General features: G+C 40.7%; 1 protein-coding gene across 1 annotated transcript in view; it reads left to right on the forward strand.

The window, feature by feature from the left end:
* Positions 1–20,203, forward strand: part of Msr-110 (DUF3736 domain-containing protein Msr-110) — a 74,645-nt gene that overhangs the window by 39,989 nt on the left and 14,453 nt on the right. The window contains exon 3 of the mRNA XM_083143452.1: positions 13,950–14,123. Coding sequence (XP_082999578.1) covers positions 13,950–14,123 — 174 coding nt within the window. The remainder of the gene's footprint in view (positions 1–13,949; positions 14,124–20,203) is intronic.

The raw sequence follows: 20,203 nt of genomic DNA on the forward strand, positions 1-20,203 counted from the left end.
AAAACTAAAAATGCTTGACTCGGACGAGACAACTTTCTCATACAGCAGGGTCAAGACGAGATGAATTTTAATTGCAACATTGACGAGGCAATCACGTAATTTATCGACTACCAGAGATTTCACATTGTTGAGGAAGATGCTCGAGTCACACTTTTAATCGCTTCCAGATTTATACGTCATGATGCGTGCATTTTTATTCAAAGCACCCTCCTCATGCTCATCAATGCGAGGTTTCTTTGCCGGCGGGGCTACGACATCATGATCCGAAAGACGACATTTTTTCAAATGCCTAGCAATATTAGGTTTAGAAATCAACTTTCCACAGTTGCGACATGCCACTTTCCCGCAAAGACCGGAGGGACCTGGTTGCGATTCCATTTTTTCCTTCTGTTATTTATATATATATACACAGAGAAATTTTTTGGGGGGTTGTGGTGATGGTAGTGGAAAGCGCACTGAAACAGAAGGAAAAAAAAGTTGAAAAAATGCTAGATATTTTTTCCTTCCACATATATATATTAGACGCAAACAGTATGTATGTATGTATGTATGTATGTATGTATGTATGTATGTGTGCGTGCACTGTTGTAGGAGGTTAAAAATATACGACATGTAAGTGTGTGTCAATTTTTTATGACTCCTCTGAATATGTGTGTGTCAGACGCAAAAACAAAAAAATATTAATATATCATGAAAATAAAAACTTACCTTTCAACAGAGATAGAGAGAGACTTCAAAATAAAAACTTGTAGCTCACTAAAACTTCCACGATAATATATATGTATACTGCCAGATAAACAATTAAGAATACTGAACTGCCACGATTGACGTTCACCTTTCAAGAGAGATAGAGAGACTTCAAAATAAAAACTTGTAGCTCACTAAAACTTCCACGATAATATATATGTATACTGCCAGATAAACAATTAAGAATACTGAACTGCCACGATTGACGTTCACCTTTCAAGAGAGATAGAGAGACTTCAAAATAAAACTTGTAGCTCACTAAAACTTCCACGATGATATATATGTATACTGCCAGACAAACAAATTAAAAAATACTGAACTGCCACGATTGACGTTCACTATGATAATGACGTACAAAAAACTGGTAGGTTATATAGGAACTCCTCTCCTTTTTCTCCTTCTCTCCTTCCTACTCCACGCGACTCTCTTTGGTGAAAACACAATGAGCGCTATAGTCAATGTCCTAGCAAATAAAAACCCTTGTTGACTGATTTACTCATGTTATATATTTTTTTTCAACAAAAATTTTGTGATGCGCACAATATCCTGTGGGGGACAAATAACAATAAACAGGACGTTGATAGTTCCACCCATGTATGTATTGTCGATCATTTCCCCTCGGCCTGTATTCCACGCCCCGTCAGGGTGTGGTGTGTGAAACAAACGATTCCCAGTATAAAACTCAAAAAGCGGAAGATGCTGCTGTGTTTGCTTCCGCCACATCCCCCTCTGATTCTATTGTTATCGGGGATGTGATGGATTCTTCATTCAGAACCGTGGGAAAGCTAAAAAAAAATAGAATCTCTTCGGGCGAAAGAGGATGCAAGGTGAATGGGTTCGGGGAGGGGTTGCTGTGGATAGTTTGGTCCGTGATGAAAATGTTACATTGGGCGACGAAACACAATTGCTCCACAGGGGACAGGAAAAATTCTACCGAGCGTCGCTATCCACGCGAACATTAGAAATTGCCTGAATGCCTTGGGGGCTTGGCATAGCATTATCAATTTTCGTTTTTAGAGAATAATCTATGTAAGATTCTAGCATCGAGAATAAACAACATTCATTAAATTTTTGACAACATTCGCAGTACAAATCTAAACTCGTGATGATTTCGCCGTTACCACGCACCCCGGCGAAGTTATAGGGGCCAGGCATCCTAAAAAACAACAATTATTATTTTGTTTGTTTGTTTGTGTTACAATACAAAAATAATAAAAGGCATACGCGCACGCGCGTGTGTATGTGTGTGCCACATCCTTCCCCCGAGAGAGAGGTTTACAAAGGTCACGATCTACAAACATTTGGTCCTTCAAAAATAAGAAAATAAAAAGATGAGAAGATGAGAGCTCATCTTTCACTCATCACTGCTTTTCTGCACCCTGAAACATCGCCAGCGTAATAAATAAGACACGAAACGTGGAGAGAAAAATAACTGTATGTGTGTGTGTATCTGTGTGTATGTGTCTGTATGTGTGTGTGGCACATCGTTCTCGAGAGAGAGGTTTACAAAGGTCACGATCTACAAACATTTTGGAGGATGAGAAGATGAGAGAATAAAAAAAGAATGAGAAAGATGAGAAGGATGAGGAGATGAGAGCTCATCTTTCACTCATCACTGCCTTTTTGCGCCCGTGAAACGTCGTCAGCGTACTAAATGAGGCGCGGAGCAGGGGGAGAAAGTGAGTTTTTCAACTTTTTGTGGTCGTTTGGTCAAGAAATCAAAGTTGCGGTCAGATGCACAAAAATACTCTACTTACCTGTTGGCAACCCGCGAGAGGGGGGAGCAAAGGCGACCGCAGCGTGATGCTGATCACATCACCTCCAAAGTGGACCAGATCTAGAATGTGTGTGGCCCTACCCGCACGTCCCCCAAATGTTCCTTCATGGCACGGTGCAATGTTTTCCTTGTCATAGACTGGATTTCCATTAGGAGTAATGGTCTGGGTTCTTATATAGGATATACTTATGTGTTCCCTGTATGCTTTCCCAGTGTAAATTTGAATTAAGAATATTTTCATCAACGTCCATCCATTTACTGCATTGTCTCCATATTGATCCATAAAAACACCCCCCCCCCTCTATCCCCAAACTTGACCAAGCATCCCCCATGCAGGAATTTATGCTTCGAGAAATGCTCCAGTCCTGAATGTATTTGTAAAGTACCGTTACAATGGTTACAATGACTCGTGTAATTTCGGTATCGCGTTACTGATGCGGGTACCACTACATGCGAGAGCCTTCCGGAAAGATCGCTTCTCTGCCCCCAAAGCATTTTGCCAACCGCTTCTTTTCCACTTGAATGCGAAGAAAGATTCCAGGTTCTCGCTGGAGACGCCACGAGAGGACGGAGGCAGCCACCTGGAGTTTCGTAATCCGCCAGCTGAAAGGTTTTTGTAAAAGAAATCTCTGTTCCTTGGTGCATTATCATCTGATCACGTGGTGCAGGAGAAAGCTGAAACCGGTCTCGAGCGATCGGGCACGAGGCCCAAGGAGACGTCACGATCTCGTGGCTGCTCCGGGGCTTTTTGTTCTGGCTCCAGGAGATAGGAAGGGAGGGGGGATGCGTTTCCTGGATGCAGCTCCGTGGGTGTTTGGCACAAATAAACGTTCGGTTATTAATGGCCGTTTGCGTCAAAAGAAAGACTGAGTGAAAGACGACCCAAACCTGTTTTCAAGATCATATTCAGCGAGGTTTCTGCACGACTATTTTAATTCTTTCTTTCTTTTAGGAATTGAAACTTCTTCATACGCAAAACAGATGTCCTTTTCACTATTTATTGATTGTTTCAAGTACTGATTTATTCGCTCGCACCCCTAACAGCCTCCAGAATTTTCCACAAAAGCCCAGTTTCTTGTCATTTTGGCTCTAAATTTACCATTACATCCCCATAAGTACGTACATTTGCCTATCATTATCTTTGCTGTTGACTGTACCTTTCCACCCTTCCTCATCCCGGTGGAATATACTGGATATATCCCCTGGTTTGAAGCAGGCCTGTACCCAGGATTCCCAGGATGGCCCCCATGACCCCTCCCCTGGGTATGAACCTGGTTTGAAGCCACCTTGGTGACGTGACACCATAGCGGCGTGCACAGGAATTTCGTAAGGGGGGGGGGCGTTACGTATACTTTTTTAGTAGTCAGCCCTCATTTTCCTATCTTTTCCTGCCTTTGGCGTTCTTTTTTATTTAGGAACATTATGGCCTAGGGCACGCCACTGCCACTCCATACATAAAAAGCAAAATTGTAATGTAAGCAAACATATTGAAATGTAACCTAAACTGTAGAAAACAGAATGAGACCATTAAGGTTCACAGGGAGCGTACAGATAAGGTCGCATCATTCCCGATTTAGGCACGTTTCAGATGTGATGTCATCAGCACCACGCTGCTTTTGCAGATAAAGCGATACTCCTTCCTTCTCGACAGTAAGAGGCTGTTCAGCGTTTGGGAATATCGCGTTACTTCTAAGCGGTTGCTTTCTGGAGTAAGGTTGACTGTTTAGGTTATTTGATTGATCGAATCGGTGTTTTAAGTCCACTTTATGCACAGTAAGGCTAATCGGGACTGGACCAACAGTTTAAAGTAGGATCCGAACCACTATGTGCTTTCATCGGGTATCGAACCCGGGACCCCTTGATTACAAGCCGACGACGCTACCACTGCGCCATCGGGGAGGCCTGGATACCGTTAGGAATGGGTCGTTCGGTTACTTTTTCAAATATCGAGTAGAATTGTGTTTTGCTAAGAAATTAAAAATGAAATTCTGTCACGGTATTCAGTGACGTTTAAAATCACAGTTCAATATTTATCATTTTGTATAATTAATCAATCACATTATGACTGATGTAAAGTGTGAGATTTGGTTTTATGTTGAATATTTCCAATGAGTATATGTGGTAAAATTGAAATTCGAGCAAGACATCGGAAGTTGGGGGACAGGTTTTCTGAGTCACAGCAATAATCGTCAACACGGCGAATGTACATGAATTTTGGGCAACCGAAGCGGCACGTTACGCATGAAAGATGGATTTAATTTCACCAAGATCAACTCAGTATGCACTACGTAAAGATGAATTGGTTTTCATCAGAGATCCACGGCGGATCACGGATTCCCAGTAGTGTTGCTCACGGGACGGGACATGTCCCGTCTCGTCTCGTGTCTCGTCTCGTTTTCGAGACGAGACACGAGACGGGACAAGCCTTTTGAAATTCGAGACGGAATGCCTTTCTCGTCTCGTTTTCGAGACGAGACACGAGACGGGACGGGACGGCTTTTGAAATGTCTCGTCTCGTCTCCAATGTCTCGAAAAAATAAAAGCAAAATATTTGATCAGTTGCAAATACTTGTCTGCTTGGAATAAAGTATTTCAATTAGAAACGTTGATAAGCGTGTGTTAAGTCAAAAGAAGACTATTCTAGAGAGAGTAATGAATGAATTGAATACCTAAACTTATTGTCAATACTCTTTGGAATCACAACGTTACTCCCCATTTTTTTCAATTTATTCCAGGTTAATAACTTTATGTTACGATAGTACTCCAGATACTAATACAATTCTGAATAACATGAAGTAAAAGGGCAGGTAGAGAAGGTGGAAGGAGGGGCCAAAAGATCGTGGAATGTCTGCGTCCGAGGTTTATCTTGTAAAAATAGTGTCAGCTCTATAGGTTGGAAAGATAAACGGATCGACGGATATGGTTTATTTTTATTATTTAATTTTTACATCAAAGGGTATACAGAAGTGATTGTTATTAGGAAGTAGGAAAAGCATTGTAGGAAACATGGCAGTACAAATTGATAAGGAGTTGTTGGGAAAGTTATTAAGGAGTCCAAGTTATAAGCAAGACTAAGAGAAGGAGATAATTAGGGACAAATAATCTTGCATTATCCCACTCCGAACAGCTGAGAGCTAAAGAGGAGGGGAAAATACGGGAAATATGGAAAGAAGTAATTTGGTGATTTTAGTGTTTACAGGGAACCACGACAAGATTTTACCGCATGATTATTTGCACGGGTTGCAAAATTATTAGAATGTTATGGAAATTTCGGATATGTCTTTGTTGAGAAAATTCTTGTTGTTTCCCTCAGGCATTCTGCAGGTGGTTGGATTCGAATTTTTTACGTCAGTTTGAAGATTATTTCCAATGCTTTTTTTTTAATTTATTTATTTCTTATTTAAGGAGAATACTATTCCTTGGATTGTAATAACGAAATACCGAGTCTGATATAGAATAGATTTCAAATGAAGAAGAGCACAGAGTTCTGTATAATCGCCGTAGAAGGAAACGTTGTTCTACGAGGGGACTCCCCGATGGTGCAGTGTTAGCGTCGTCGCCTTGTAATCAAGGGGTCCCGGGTGTGATACCCGGTGAAGGCACATAGTGATTTGAATCCGACTTTAAACTGTGGGTCCAGTCCCGATTAGCCTTTCTGTAAATCAGATGAAGGAATGTGTAGCTGTTATTTTAATTCTGTGAATTTAGCCTTCAAAACAAATTTCACAAAGTAGTTTTATCAAATTTCAGAGGGAAGCTGACAGCAACGTCAGGGTGGCGGGAACCTGTTTATGGCCAGGGTGTATTCCGAGACTATTTTTCGCCGTTCCCCACTGACAGAGGTTTCGCTTTGAACAATGGACACCGTTGCTTCAGGGGGCAATCACCAAACATAGGGGCGAGGTTGACCTGCAGGAGCGGGTAACTGCCATAAATCCAGGCCTGAAGTAGGAATGAAGGTTGATGCAAGGGAGGGGCAATAGAAATTCTGTAAATTGGTTTGCTTGCTGACGACGTTTTGTAGGAAAAACTGAAAAGGAAAACGACAGACTTTGAATGAAAGAGGGACAGTGAACACAAGTTCTTTGTATTATTCGCCGACCCACAAGCTTCCATTTCCAAGGTGAGGCTATCAGCAGCGAAGTTATTAGAGGGTTGGAAGCAGTAAAGACGCCAGAGGGGGGCAGGGTTACGTCCCATGTCAGACACTTCGCCCCCCGGCCCCCCAACTGATGTTAATGAAATATCGAATAATAAGAGAGTTCATTTATAAGAGTATGAGAATTTTCACCTTTTGAAATTCGTGTATTCTGCATGATATCACTTTCCTGCTTATAATACCAACTTGATTAACAAATATTGATTTGTTTTAGTATATACGTATATAGCTATGTGTGTGTGTGTAACTTTCTTTCAAGATTCGAGCGCCGACCTGGGCATAGGTAATTTCTCATTCATTTATGTCCTGTAATAGCCGAGATTAACCTAAGTTTTAACCAGTCTTAAGAACTGGGAAAAGTGTTGAATGTGGATGGTTTTAAAACATCACGAATATTTTCAGGACCACAAGACATCATCTGTAGTACGGGCAAATTATTCTAATCGTGGTCGTTAAAGACAACGCTAATTATTAAAATACATTCAAAGTTGATTCAAGATTTGGTTGGTTAGTTGATTTAATGTTTTAAGTCCACTTTATGCACAGTAAGGCTAATCGGGACTGGACTTATAGTTTAAAGTGCCTCCTCTGGATATCGAACTCAGGACCAAAGGTGATCGAAGAAAACCCGACACTACATGTCAGTTGTTGTGGATTCATCGCGGTTTCTTACTATTCAGGGACTTGAATTTCGAGATGATGAGCCTGAGGAAACCTTAACAAACGGAATTTCTTCGATACTCTTGAAGTTAATGAGGGGATATTATTTGGAAATGTATTGAACTTGAACCTTAAAATGCAAATTACACTTAAAATTCGATTCAAAACATATCGCGGGCAGGTAAAATAACGCTTATTAGGAGTTGCCACTCTTCAATCATTAGATGCAGGTTCGCTCTTTCTCGTACATATCAAAATCGAAGAACTTCTTCCCACAAACTCCATAGGTGCCTGACATGGACGTCCGCAGGATTTTTTCCAGGGAGGGGCAAGGAATGTATTTTTTTCCAGGGGGGGGCAAACGAAGGCAAATTTTCCCCAAAAATAGTGTTGTTCCCTAAAAAAACATTGCTTAAATTTGAATTTATGGTGTTCATGCAATAATTAACACATATTATTGTGGCTAAAATTAAATTATATGTGTGAAATACATATTTTTTAGTTGACTTACATTTTCCAGGGGGGGCCACAGCCCCCCCTTGCCCCCCCTTCCGGACGCCCATGGTGCCTGAAATTGGGTAGCACAGACATACGTTGGAGTGGTAGAGTATGAGTAAGTATTGCCAGGGTCAGAATATTTCTTGAATTATGAGATAACTGTAACCTTTGTCTGATTTTTTATACTGTGATAACATTTCCCTGAAAGGTGAAACACAAATTTTGCCCAAAACTCTTCAGCGTTACGAAGATGGTTGTCCTTAAAATCTTTGAAAAGGCTTGCTCGAAACAGGATGCTGGATGCAAACTGCTTCATTTGGCTGTTCTTGCCATTGAGAAGAAATTTCAAGTCCTGGACGTACCAAGGGTGGGCAATGTGTTCTCCAAAGCACATAGAGCAGAATTCTCCTACGGGAGAATTGCACTTCACTAAGTGCCTCACATTGTTTCTAATACTTAAGAAGATTAATTTCTTCCAACGTAACGTTTATTTTCCAAGAAAATTAAACTCTTCCAAGAATTTTTTCGTCATTTATATTATTATCTTATAACTTAAATATTTATATCAGTAGTTTCATCTCAAGAAAGACGATGAATTATAAAATTATGAATGTCTTCTAATACTGAAATAGGCCACTAGAGACAACGCAACTTACCAATAAAAAAGAATTAATGTCTTTATTAAAACGAATCATGTGGAGATAAACTCGTAATCAAGAAGTAAATTTAGGCAGTAAACGTCCACTCTAAATAAAAGACAAACACAAAACACCATACATGAATATACTAATAATAATAATATATATACTAATATAATAATAATAATAATTATTATTATTATTATTATTATAAGTATTATTATATATGTATATATGTGTAGTGTTTTCGGGCGTTTTAATGTGACTGCCCCCTTACAATATTTTGTTGCCAGCCTTCCGCCCCCCGCCCCCCAGTCACATTTCCCTGGCGCCGTCACTGGTTGGAAGTAAATTTATTAGGACGAGGAAAGTAACATTAGCTGTTGACAGTGTTGCACCAAAGGACGTGATATGTGCTACTGTTTGTATAAATGATAGGAAATTTAAGCAAAAAATTATAATTGTTGAGACTTGAGAGTTGTTTCCGCCATTTGATTGTAGGAAGAGGTTTTCTGAGACAGAGTCGGATTATTTTACACATACATGAGAAAGGGTGGTTGTTTAAAGATAGAGACGTATTTTGCACATTTTTTAAAAGTTCAGATAAAACGAGAATTTAGCCTTACTGTTATGAAACGAAGTAACGCAGTACAGGGAAAGAATAACTCTGCACATTTCTCGCACCTGGTGGGATATAACACACAATCACAAGGTATTGCAGGAAGTCTATGAACGAGGATGAAGAGGGATACGTGAAATTTGACTTACCTGCGGGTGAATTAGTGGATTCGAATATTCTTAAGGTTGATATTTTTTTAAATTTTTTTAAGTCCACTTGATTCACAAATAGGCTAAATCGCGAACCGACCTACAGTTTAAAGTGCGATCCGATCCACTTTGTGACTCCATTGGGTATCGACGCGAGGACCCTTCATTACAAGACCTCGACGTTATTACTACGCCATCGGGTAGGCACCCAATTTACACAAATATGTTGATTCCAATAACACGTTATATGCATAATCTGATAATGATGCACTTTTGGTGCATCTAAACATATTTTTTTCAACTATAGCATGTCTAAAAGAATCAATCAAGTTGGGATTTTTATAACTTCAGGAGGCACGGCTCTGTGAATATGCGATATAAACTAAATGCAGGTTTGCCTTCCATACGTGGTGGTTTTGTTACGTTTCTTCGCTTCGTAAAACATACACTTTTGCAGGAACGGCTTCTTGCATCCTCCTGGGGCCTTGCTCTAGCTAAACAAAGAAATATATTTGTTTAGCATAATCGAGGGTTCCTGCCGAACTTACTAGAAAACAAGGATTCTATTGGGATCATACGGCTTTGCATGACAGTATCAATGAAGATTTATGTACAGAAATATTAATTAGGAACTTTTTTTTTCGTAAACTGGATTTAACATCCTTTTTTGTTATTCAGCAAATCTTCAATTCATCACCTTTTTTGACATTAATTTCCTAGCCAGGACAGCTGTTTTTATGCAAATTTTGGCGATCTTAACTACACGTAAGCTAGATATTAGCTAATATTCGTGCTGTTATATTACTATCCTTGTACCATCTTTGTAACATTGCATGTAATAACAATAATATAATTAATTAATTTACATATTCAAGTGAATAGACCTATGAATTATATTAATGTAGTAATTTAAACATTTGCTTAATTGTTGTCGTTAATGTTATTATTATCATTTTTTCTGAAACACTTGGCTCGGACACCTTCCCCGACATGTGTTTCTAGATACGTGCCTGCCGAAGGATAAATTAGATCAAGTGGTGGTGGTACCGGACTTAGAGGCTAAGGGAAAACCAAGTATGTGCGTCATAAGCTGAGCGTAAGAAACAGCACAATATCACAAAGAAACACTTTTTGAAACTTATATCATAGAAGATGTTTAACAATATTAAGAACAATAAATGCTTTCTATTTGTAATATACTAAGTATTGAAATTTTAAATAGTCTTTTGTGTTCGTACTACACATTTAAAAACTTTTTTGTTGCTCCCAGCGCCAAGCTTAGAATTTAAAGAAAAAATGTACATTTTCATAGTGCACGGAAGTTCGACATTCAGAAAGAAAGAAGGTCTAGTGGAAAACACTTGAAGACTTCCAAAAGGTATAGCAGTAATGAAAAAGAGCACTCACTTATGTACGATGCATAGACAGTTGTATGGAAGCGAGAAAAAAACACAAGGTAGATTTCATAAGATACCTAGCAATCAGTAACCAACAAACAGCATTTTTAATATTAATGTCCTCGTGATTAACGAACTTTATTTATTCTCACCACGCAATGGGTAAAATATTTGGAGCTTTATCCCACTTTCCGGAAAAATATTGTGTTTCTGCTACTTTTGACTTTTGTTGGCATGATATCCCGGATCACTTTTACGAGACGAGACGAGACAAAACGAGACGGGACGGGACGAGACGAGACAGAACCCTTCGAGACGGGACACGAGACGGGACAAACTAATATTTTCGAGACGAGACACGAGACGAGACAGCATTTTCACGAGACGGGACGGGACAGACCAAAGTCTCGTCTCGTCTCGTCTCGTGGGCAACACTAATTCCCAGATAGACGCCAGGCAGGCGAGAACTTAATCCCGTGCACCAAACTGAAGACACGCCCTTTTACCGCATTTAGACACAATAGAGTCGGGTTGTTGTACCCCGCTCGAACCAAAGCCACGCTAAGTGTCTTTCCAACTGACATTTTCGAATCTCGTATAAATCTGCGGGACTTCGAGTTCTCCACACAGTTTGACAGGATTTTTGTAGCGAGAGCATCTCCGCGCTAGACTCCCGTCCACCTATTGTTTTCGTGGACTTTGTTTTGTTTGCGAACCGTCAGCGAGTAACCGCCTCTGAATTAATTCGCGTGTGCTTGTTTCGGTGATATCATTCGCGGTGATTTGTTTCTGTGAAACGAGGACAATCCAGAACCATGGGCGACTAAGACGATAGAGAGAAGGAGGCCCTCGGCTTTCCCCGAATCCCGCAACGACGCTGTGCCACTACCATCCGGCGCGAAGCTAAAGCCGACGCCATTGCCAACACCACCGACGCACCATGCCGCGAAGCCAACCAACGCCGACGCCAAACTCCATCCACCACGACGCTACAGCCGAACCTCCAGAGCCCATATGGTAAGGACGGAGAGACGTCCGACGCCAAAAAGGAGGATTCCAGACCGGCGCTTGATAGATGCCCGATGCCCGAGGCCTCCCCGATGGTGCAGTGGTAGCGTCGTAGCCTTGTAATCAAGGGGTCCCGGGTTCGATTCCCGGTGGAGGCACATAGTGGTTCGGATCCCACTTTAAACTGTAGGTCCAGTCCCGATTAGCCTTACTGTGCATAAAGTGGACTTAAACAACAAATCAATCCAATCAAATCCCGATGCCCAAGAGAGGGAGGATTCCAGACCGACGCTTGAGAAGCTAAACCCGGCGTTTGATTTGAGAACGTACAGTCGACGCTGGAGAGAAAGGAGGGATACGCGACGTCCAGTGAAAAGTGAAAGCGTCAGATATCGTCGCCACCACCCTTCGTCGCGATCGACCCCCGAAGGAACCTTTTTTGCCACAAAAGGAATCTAGTGCGAATTCCCGTACCCAGGAAAGATGGACGATCTGACGGTGTAGCAGAGTATTCTTCAGCTGGTTCATGTCCAAGTACGAATGTATTGTTTTGTGTCAACGGCCGTACCATAAAATCCCAAATCATTGATTCGCAACGTGACTCAGGAATTCCGAACCTAACTTTCGTGTCTTGTATGTTGAGTAATGGTTATATAAAGGTCGTTTCATGTTTATATTTTTAATACGTTAATTTTCATGCAACTTGTCAAAGTTTGCTCCATTTTAGTGTAAATAACCGCCCAGTCGTTTCAATTGGCTGATTAGTCTTTTATTTGTTGAATGTGTACGTTTGCATCACTATGTAGAGGTGTAATTGTTCTCAGGGACGAGAGAGGCTTGTGTGTATTATCCCCGTCCGAGAAACTTGGAATATGTCATACTTGCGGTTTTGATGCGTATGTTCATCCGAACGAAAGATTCAACTACGCCGACCTAATTTTTCTGATAATTGTTTTTTTTCTTCCGAGGGCTGGCGCATATTGATTGAAATGAGCACTGGATAGGGCAGACTAACGACCTAAATTCAAGTTAATGTTTAAGCAAAAAGGAAGTGATACGTTGATTTAATTCCGTGACTTGTATGTGTATATCCATGTTGACATATCCCAGGAGAGCGAATGAGTGAGAGAATGAATCAGGGGGACCTGTAAGATGTTTGTTATCCCAATATTTCTTTGATTACAATATATTCATATTTTACTGTTCGTCCGAGTTATCATTTGATGCTTTCAGGTACAATGCTATTTGGTATGTTCTTGTTTCAGTGACGACAGATGTCAGGTAGATTTTAAGGTGTAATATTTCAAGGTATTTTATCCCGCCTCGTACCAGTGCAACATTGACCGTCTCAGAACCCGAACTAAAGACCTGGATCGTTTGCAATCGCACGAACGGCACCTCCTGCCTATTGTGACATCTGGCCCCGTGCCGTGTCATCGGGGGACTGGGATGCGATCGTAATAATTCTAGGCTGTTAGGTAAAATAATTTTAAGTCGAAAAATGCCGACAGTTCTTTATGTTAATTTATTAGTAGTGAGCATTACATACACATCCTATCACTATTTAGAATATTTACATGCCCAATATAACATTTCCCTTAATTGATTCAATGTGAGTTAAATGAAACCAGCAGAAAATCGCAGTTTCTGACTTATGCGCATTTTTTCCGAACACCCTAGGATTTTAATCTTAATTTGTTACCAGCAAATGTTTCACGTGAAGTGTTTTTTTTTTAACTATAAATATTTTCGTCCGTATTCTCATATTGAACATATTATATTTTAATGAATTATATGATAATTGTAGATAGTGTCCAGTGGTGAAGCGCCGCTTTTCTAGTGAGAGACATTTCGTGAGGGCAAGAGTTGAGGGTAATACATTAGACACACTCACAATTCGGAACAATATAGCTTATTAACATGCAACTAGTCAATATTTAGTCACTAGTACTTTAATCCTAAGATATGAGATAGCCCAATCTAATCAGTTAACTTGATTAACAAAAGGGATCATCTAAGTCTCCGAACAAACACTGGACTAAGCCTGTAACCTTACCTTTGATCTTTGAACTTCAGTCACAGTCAACTGACTAAGAACTATATATTGACTAGTTACATGTTAATAAACTATATTGTTCCGAATTGTGAGTATGTCTAATATTACACTCAACTATTGCCCTCACGAAATGTCTCTCACTTGAAGAGCAGCGCTTCAGTGGGAAAAACAGTGCAAGGTCTAGGAGTTATAGCTTATCTAGAAGAAAGTAAGTGAACCTTCCGATGACTTTCCGTTGCAGGCGTACCAGAAGCCGCGGTCGTCGGCGGTGCAGATCGCGAAGATAGCGGCGGTGACCATCATCCTGTCGAGCTTCGTCCTCGGCTCCTTCATCCTGGCCGCCGCGTGGATTGAGGCCCGTTCGTCCTGCATGCCAATGGAGCCAGCGGAGACGTCCACGGCCGGCGACGCACAGGTAGGTCGTGGCGCGAACTGTCCATCACCATGTTCGTTTACTTTGTTTAGGCAAGACAAGGTTCAACATTCAAAAGGAGATCGTTATGCGTAGTAAATTCCCTGCTTTTCTCTCCCTGGAAAACAAAAAGAGACATCTTTAATTACGGCTAAGTAATTTCTTCAAGTTCCAGATAGTGCATTGGTATTTGAACCACGTCATTCATACTTTGTTCTGCTTCTATGTTCGTGGTTCAATATTATAAGTTAAATATGTACTGCCTATAGGCTTAACTTAGCGGGGGCAAAGGGGCATTTGCCCCCCAGCTAATTTTCAAGCTCATTAAAATTTACATGGTTAAAACCTCTTGGACCTGAGGAGCAAAGTAATAAGGAGTAATATTTGTGATTTTGAAAATGTCGTAGTTACTTAGCAAATAATCATGGACCCTATTTTTATGGGAGGCAACTTTTCGATTCTGCTCGACCAAAATTAGGCCTCTAGTTACACCCATGCTCCTGACCCTTCTGGAACTGGTTTTGACAGTTTCCTTGCCTGTAAGTTTCAGAGTGAAGCGTTTGAATCGTTTTGCTCAGACGAATGCTGAAACTGTAGCTTTGAAGTAGGTTGCGGACGCTTAGTAAGGTTAGGTTCGTTGCCTCGTCACGTTCTTCGCGTTTAACCTAAATCACCAAAAAGGGTGTTGAATAAATCAGCCAATTGAAATACAATCTTTCTTCGTACGCAAGTCTCACAAGTAGTTTTGAACTTAAGTCTTAAACAACTCTGAATAAGTATGAAAACTCCCAACACCCCTGACAATATATATCTTTAAAACGTATGTTCGCCATCGTGGACAGAGCAGAGAGAACCGTCATATTCCGTCTCCCCGTCCCTTGTGGCCCAGTTTCTTCCTCCTCCGCTTCCAAGGTCGAAGAATCGGGCCTTGAGATGTTATCGCCTTCTCTCGGCTGCAAGACACACCAAGGCTCACTCCTGGGATGCAAGAACTTGCATGGAAGAACACAGGGACAACGAAAGTGTGTTAGAAGAGACAATTATTGATGCCTCATTGTATTACATCCTCCTAGCCCAGTGGATCCCAAACCTTTTCGTTTCACGGTGCCCTTAGTGTTTCAAGATTTTTTAAGGGCGCCCAAGTCAGAATGTAGGCCCATCTAACCCTTGCAACGCTCAGTTAGGGTGGTTAGGTTGTTTGCTTAAAGTTTTAAAATAAACACGTATGTCAAATTCAGAAACATTTTACATGTAATAAGTACTAAATAATCATATATTTGGAACAATCATATCGTTGATTGATTGAACTTTAGTGAAAGTATTTGAACATTTCGCGGCGCACACTTGGGGAACCTCTGTCCTAGTCCACTTATTATTAATATTTTTCGCTTTCAATAGAGAATAATTTCAAATGTAATGACCTTATGAAACTTACTATTTTAGAAACAATCGACCTCATTGGGGAGATATGGCTTCATCAGCTTTGGTGCGTACCAGAGTGGGATTTGGTGGGGGTTATAACCCACTTTTAACCCAGTACTTCTTTAAAAAAAGAAGAAGAATATTGACGGTTGGAAAAGATGACATAAAGACGACCGACTACTAAACAAAGTAATCCTGGGCACGCCACTGATCAGCCATCCTGTATATTTTGAATTTTCCTTACTTTTCGTCCCTGTTTTCCCTCTTTACGGCAATCATGGCGATGAGGATAAAAGATGTTTTGATGAAATCGATGAAGCGAATCTCAGAGTCATGCCGTCCTGTCCGGACCCGAACCTGCAACCTTCGGTGGCCGACTGACGATGTGTCCATCAATTTCATCCCTATCGTCGCGGTTAACCTAAAGAGAAAGAGCAGTGATATAAAATAAACGAAATGCAATCGCACTGGGAAATTCCCTTCCTCTTGTATTGTTGAATCTTGTGAACATTGAGAAACGCGGAAGCGTTCTGCTTTCTCTCGGGCGAACAAACCGTTCATTTTCCGTCAGATATCTCGTTGCGAGGCAAACGCACGGCTCAAGAAATCCTTGCAAAACCGCAAAACATGCAGGAGTAAAGTTTTTATTAACTTGCATTGTTGTCCAGTGTCTTCCTCCATTATTTCTGTTGTCCGAAGTCAACAGCGAGCAGCCATCTTCTCCGGAGATTTCGACGGGCGGGAGAGAGGCAGCTCCTCTTCCAACAGCCCTGCGAATCCATTGTGGCGGACTTCTTATTGTGAATTGTCTCGGCGCACAATGCATCTTTTCCTTCGCAACTATTTGTTTATTCTAACAGAATTATGCTTACATAAATCCCGAGATATATATGATCCAACGAATCCTTTCTTGTAATCCGGGAGGAACAAAGCACGTTTGTTCTTGTAGATGTCGACCTCCGTCGGTTTCGAATCCCGGCCTGGGCATGGCTGTTCTTTGTGAGTTTCCCTTCATCAATTTCATCATATCATCACTCATCCTCATCTTCATGATTATCCAACACAGGCTAAAATGCGAGGTAAAATAAACCAAATCAATCACTCAGTGCTGTAGACAACATTCGAGCAACTGACAGGAAAGCAGCCAATCAGAAAGTGAGTTTTAAACCAGTATGATAGTCACTTGCTCACATGCATAATTCTTTTTACCTCGGCAGATGGAAAATGCATTTCTTTATGGGCCTTGGCTTAATCAATTCAGTGCCGTGCTCTAACCCCCCCATTTGACCCAGTATTACTAAAACAAAAAAGAATGTCCAAAGCAGGGAAAGATGGTAAAATGGATGCTGACTACTGAAGAAGTACACGTAACCCTCCTGCCTTCGAGAATCCTGGGAACATCACTGACTCAATTGCATTATTCCATTCCAATCTCAGTACACTTTTGTTTTTTGGCATATCTTGTATTTTATTAGTATATTGGGAACGTCTGTTTTTCTGAGAGCCGCGGTAGCTCACTTGGTAGGGCGTCTGACTGCTGCTGCGAGGCCCTGATTCTATTCCTGGGGTGGGTGATTTCAGGCAGGTGTTTTTGCATCAATGGTTGATTTGTTGTTTTAAGTCCACTTTATGCACAGTAAGGCTAATTGGGACTGGACCTACAGTTTAAAGTGGGATCCGAACCACTTGTGCCTCCACCGGGTATCGAACCCGGGACCCCTTGATTACAAGGAGACGACTCTACCACAGCGCCATCGGGGAGGCCCTTGCATCAATGTCCCTGCATGCCGGAACGTGGTGCTGATCGCACACTCTCCTCGGATGGCTGTGATTTGTGCATGTACGGAGCAAGTATTTGTATCTAACTTAAAGTAATTGCCTAACACTACCTCCAGCCCCCTCCCTCACGTTATGTTATGTTCCAATTGGTTCCAGGGTGCGAAACCATCTAAGACTGGTGGGGGAGAAACCTCCTCCCCACAAACATACATATAAATTATACGATATACATATTTATAATGTTATTAAAAGTAAAAATAAATCACTAAATTAAAAATAAATAAATTTATTACTTTTAAATATATCAGATATTATAAAGTAGCAAACTACGTCCTTTGCTAACTGGTTCAAGATGTTAATAAATTATGAAATAGTTGGTTTTATTATGTGTAAGTTTTTATTAAGTTTTTGTTTCCTTTATATAAACATAAATCAATTAAATTTCATAGTTATTATTGTTTTGCATTCTTGTTTTACTTTTATTGTTCGTATTGATGTAATTTGTTAATGATCTCTTGACAGAGAAAAAGCTTTGAACACTCACAACTACACTAATTTGTGTATGTATTCGATATTATTCTTAGTACAGTGTATTTGAAATTAAAAGTAATTGTTTATCTTTTGTTTGTTGTAAGAAAAACTCTGCCCCCGAAAATTTTTGGTGGGGGGATTTTTGAGACCAAAATTATTGCAGGAGGGGAAATCCCCCCGTCCCCCCAGGATTTCGCACTCTGATTGGTTCTTTCTATTAGACAAAAATACCGTTATGCTAGGCACTGTATCTCTGCCTCGATTTCCATTGCCAAATTTTTACAAATGCGGTTATGAATATATAAAGGATTTATTTTCAACATCCACGGGTGAGGGCTCGACTCACCATCTCGCCACCAAATGCGCTGGGTTCGAGTCCCGGCGTATCTTTGTAATTGTCGATTAATGAATTTAACCTAAAAGGACAGGAAAGAGACGTCCCGAAAAGTGGCCTAGCAGAATAGGGACGTTACAAGTATCTTCCCTTTCTTGCGAACGGAATGTCTGAGAAGAAAACGCGAGGTTTCTGCAGGAAGAAGAGCGTTCCGACAGAGGGCGGTTGGGAAAGAGCGGATGCGACGCGATGCGATGCGATCGGAGTAAGCGAGCGGAGATCCGTGCATTGCGAAAAGCCTCGGCTCTCCGGGTGACCGTGTTGGCTGGCCTCAAACGCGGGAATCAGTTCGTTGCAGAGAATAATCAGAGCCTAACACCAGCTCCTTGGGGGAAAAACTGCGGGGAGGAAGAACGAGCGTGGCGGAAGGTCTCTTTGCAGCGCATTAAGGTCAGCCTACATGCCAAAGAATGAACTTCAGGAAACCCAGACTTTTCGCCTCCAGTCGAGGGAGTTTCGAGGGGGGAGAAGGGTTACACGACTGATTTTTGTCCAGTCGTACACGATACACCATTTTTTCCACCTGTTCAAGCGGCTCCGGCGCCCACCCAGCGTCGTATAAATAGAGGCATGCATATTTCGTTTTTGACGAAAACACGAAATGTGAGATAACACATTGTAATGATAATTTTTCATGTTTCTGAAAGGTGTGAGGTGCATTTCCTATCCTGTGTTGTCACGAAATAATGCGAAATGAACTGCAAAATGCGAAATACACTCTAAAACACGGAATTTTCGAGTTTATTTACCGCCACAACACTTTCTGAAGTCAGAATTGTCCTGTGAGTTATGCAATTCACAGAAAATTTATTAATTCTGCTGTAAATATTTGAGAAGCAAAAATGGACTCCTTCATGCACGAATAAACTTAATATTCTGGTAACGACATAAATGTGTTGTTAGAAGGGATTTGTTTATTTTGTGTAGTAAGAGCAGTTTTTAAATCAAATTTAGTGTTATATTCACAATTTCAAAACCAAAAATCTCATTTTATTTACAGCTTTTTCACCGCTATAACAGCGAAATTTTATTTTATTTACCGCTTTTGAACCCGAAATTGACTCTGTTTTTGTACCGACATTTTGCTTTTCCATTTACTAAAAATATCTGCCTCTACTTATAAAGTGTATATCTGTAGGAAACTGAGGGGTGAAGGCGGCCAGGGGCGTGGTGCTGATCACAACACCCACACCTTCGGCCGTGATCAAGAAAGTGTGGGCCCTAACTCTACACCCCCTATACGCATTCATGGCGTGGTGCAAAGCACAGGAGAGTACTTTACTTTAAAGAAAATAAAAAAAACAATGCACTGAAATATTTTGTTGCAACTTTTACCCGCCTCAAGGGAAATCTATGAAAATTTGGAGAAAAATTTAGTCATTATGTTTGCATTGTGCAACCTTTGACATATAAAATATAATTTTTGGAATTTTGAAAACTCATTCTGCACAGCAGGAAAATCACTAGAGTATGACTTGCTTCCCGTATTATACACCAGCGGCGGCTGGTGGGTCCGAATTAGGTGAAGGGCTAGGAAAGAATTTGGTAATAGAGAAACTTTAATCAATAATTAACATACTTATTAGAAAATGGGGTTTCTAATAAGTATGTGTAACTATTGATCTATTTTTTTCTTACACAAACCAAATTTTTCCAAATATTTTACATTCAGTTTTTCGAGCTAACCAATTTTTCTCTTAATTCATTCTGATGGAATGCAAATAAACTGAATTTTACTTCCTTTATCGAAGTATTTTTAAGTTAAGGTTGACACTTTTCAAACGGGCCAACAGGCCTGCTTATTTTCTGAGAAGCAGTCGGTTAATATTGCCACTAAATGCCATTCGAATGATTGATTTGCTTTTCTTTACTTCGCTTTTGTGCCACTTTTGGCTGATTGCGAAGATGGGATGAGTGATGTTGTCATGAAATTCATCAATGGACATTCACAAACATC

The sequence above is a fragment of the Lepisma saccharinum genome, chromosome 22, assembly GCF_977018435.1.
Source record: "Lepisma saccharinum chromosome 22, izLepSacc3.1, whole genome shotgun sequence".
In the NCBI taxonomy this organism is placed as follows: Eukaryota; Metazoa; Arthropoda; class Insecta; order Zygentoma; family Lepismatidae; genus Lepisma; species Lepisma saccharinum.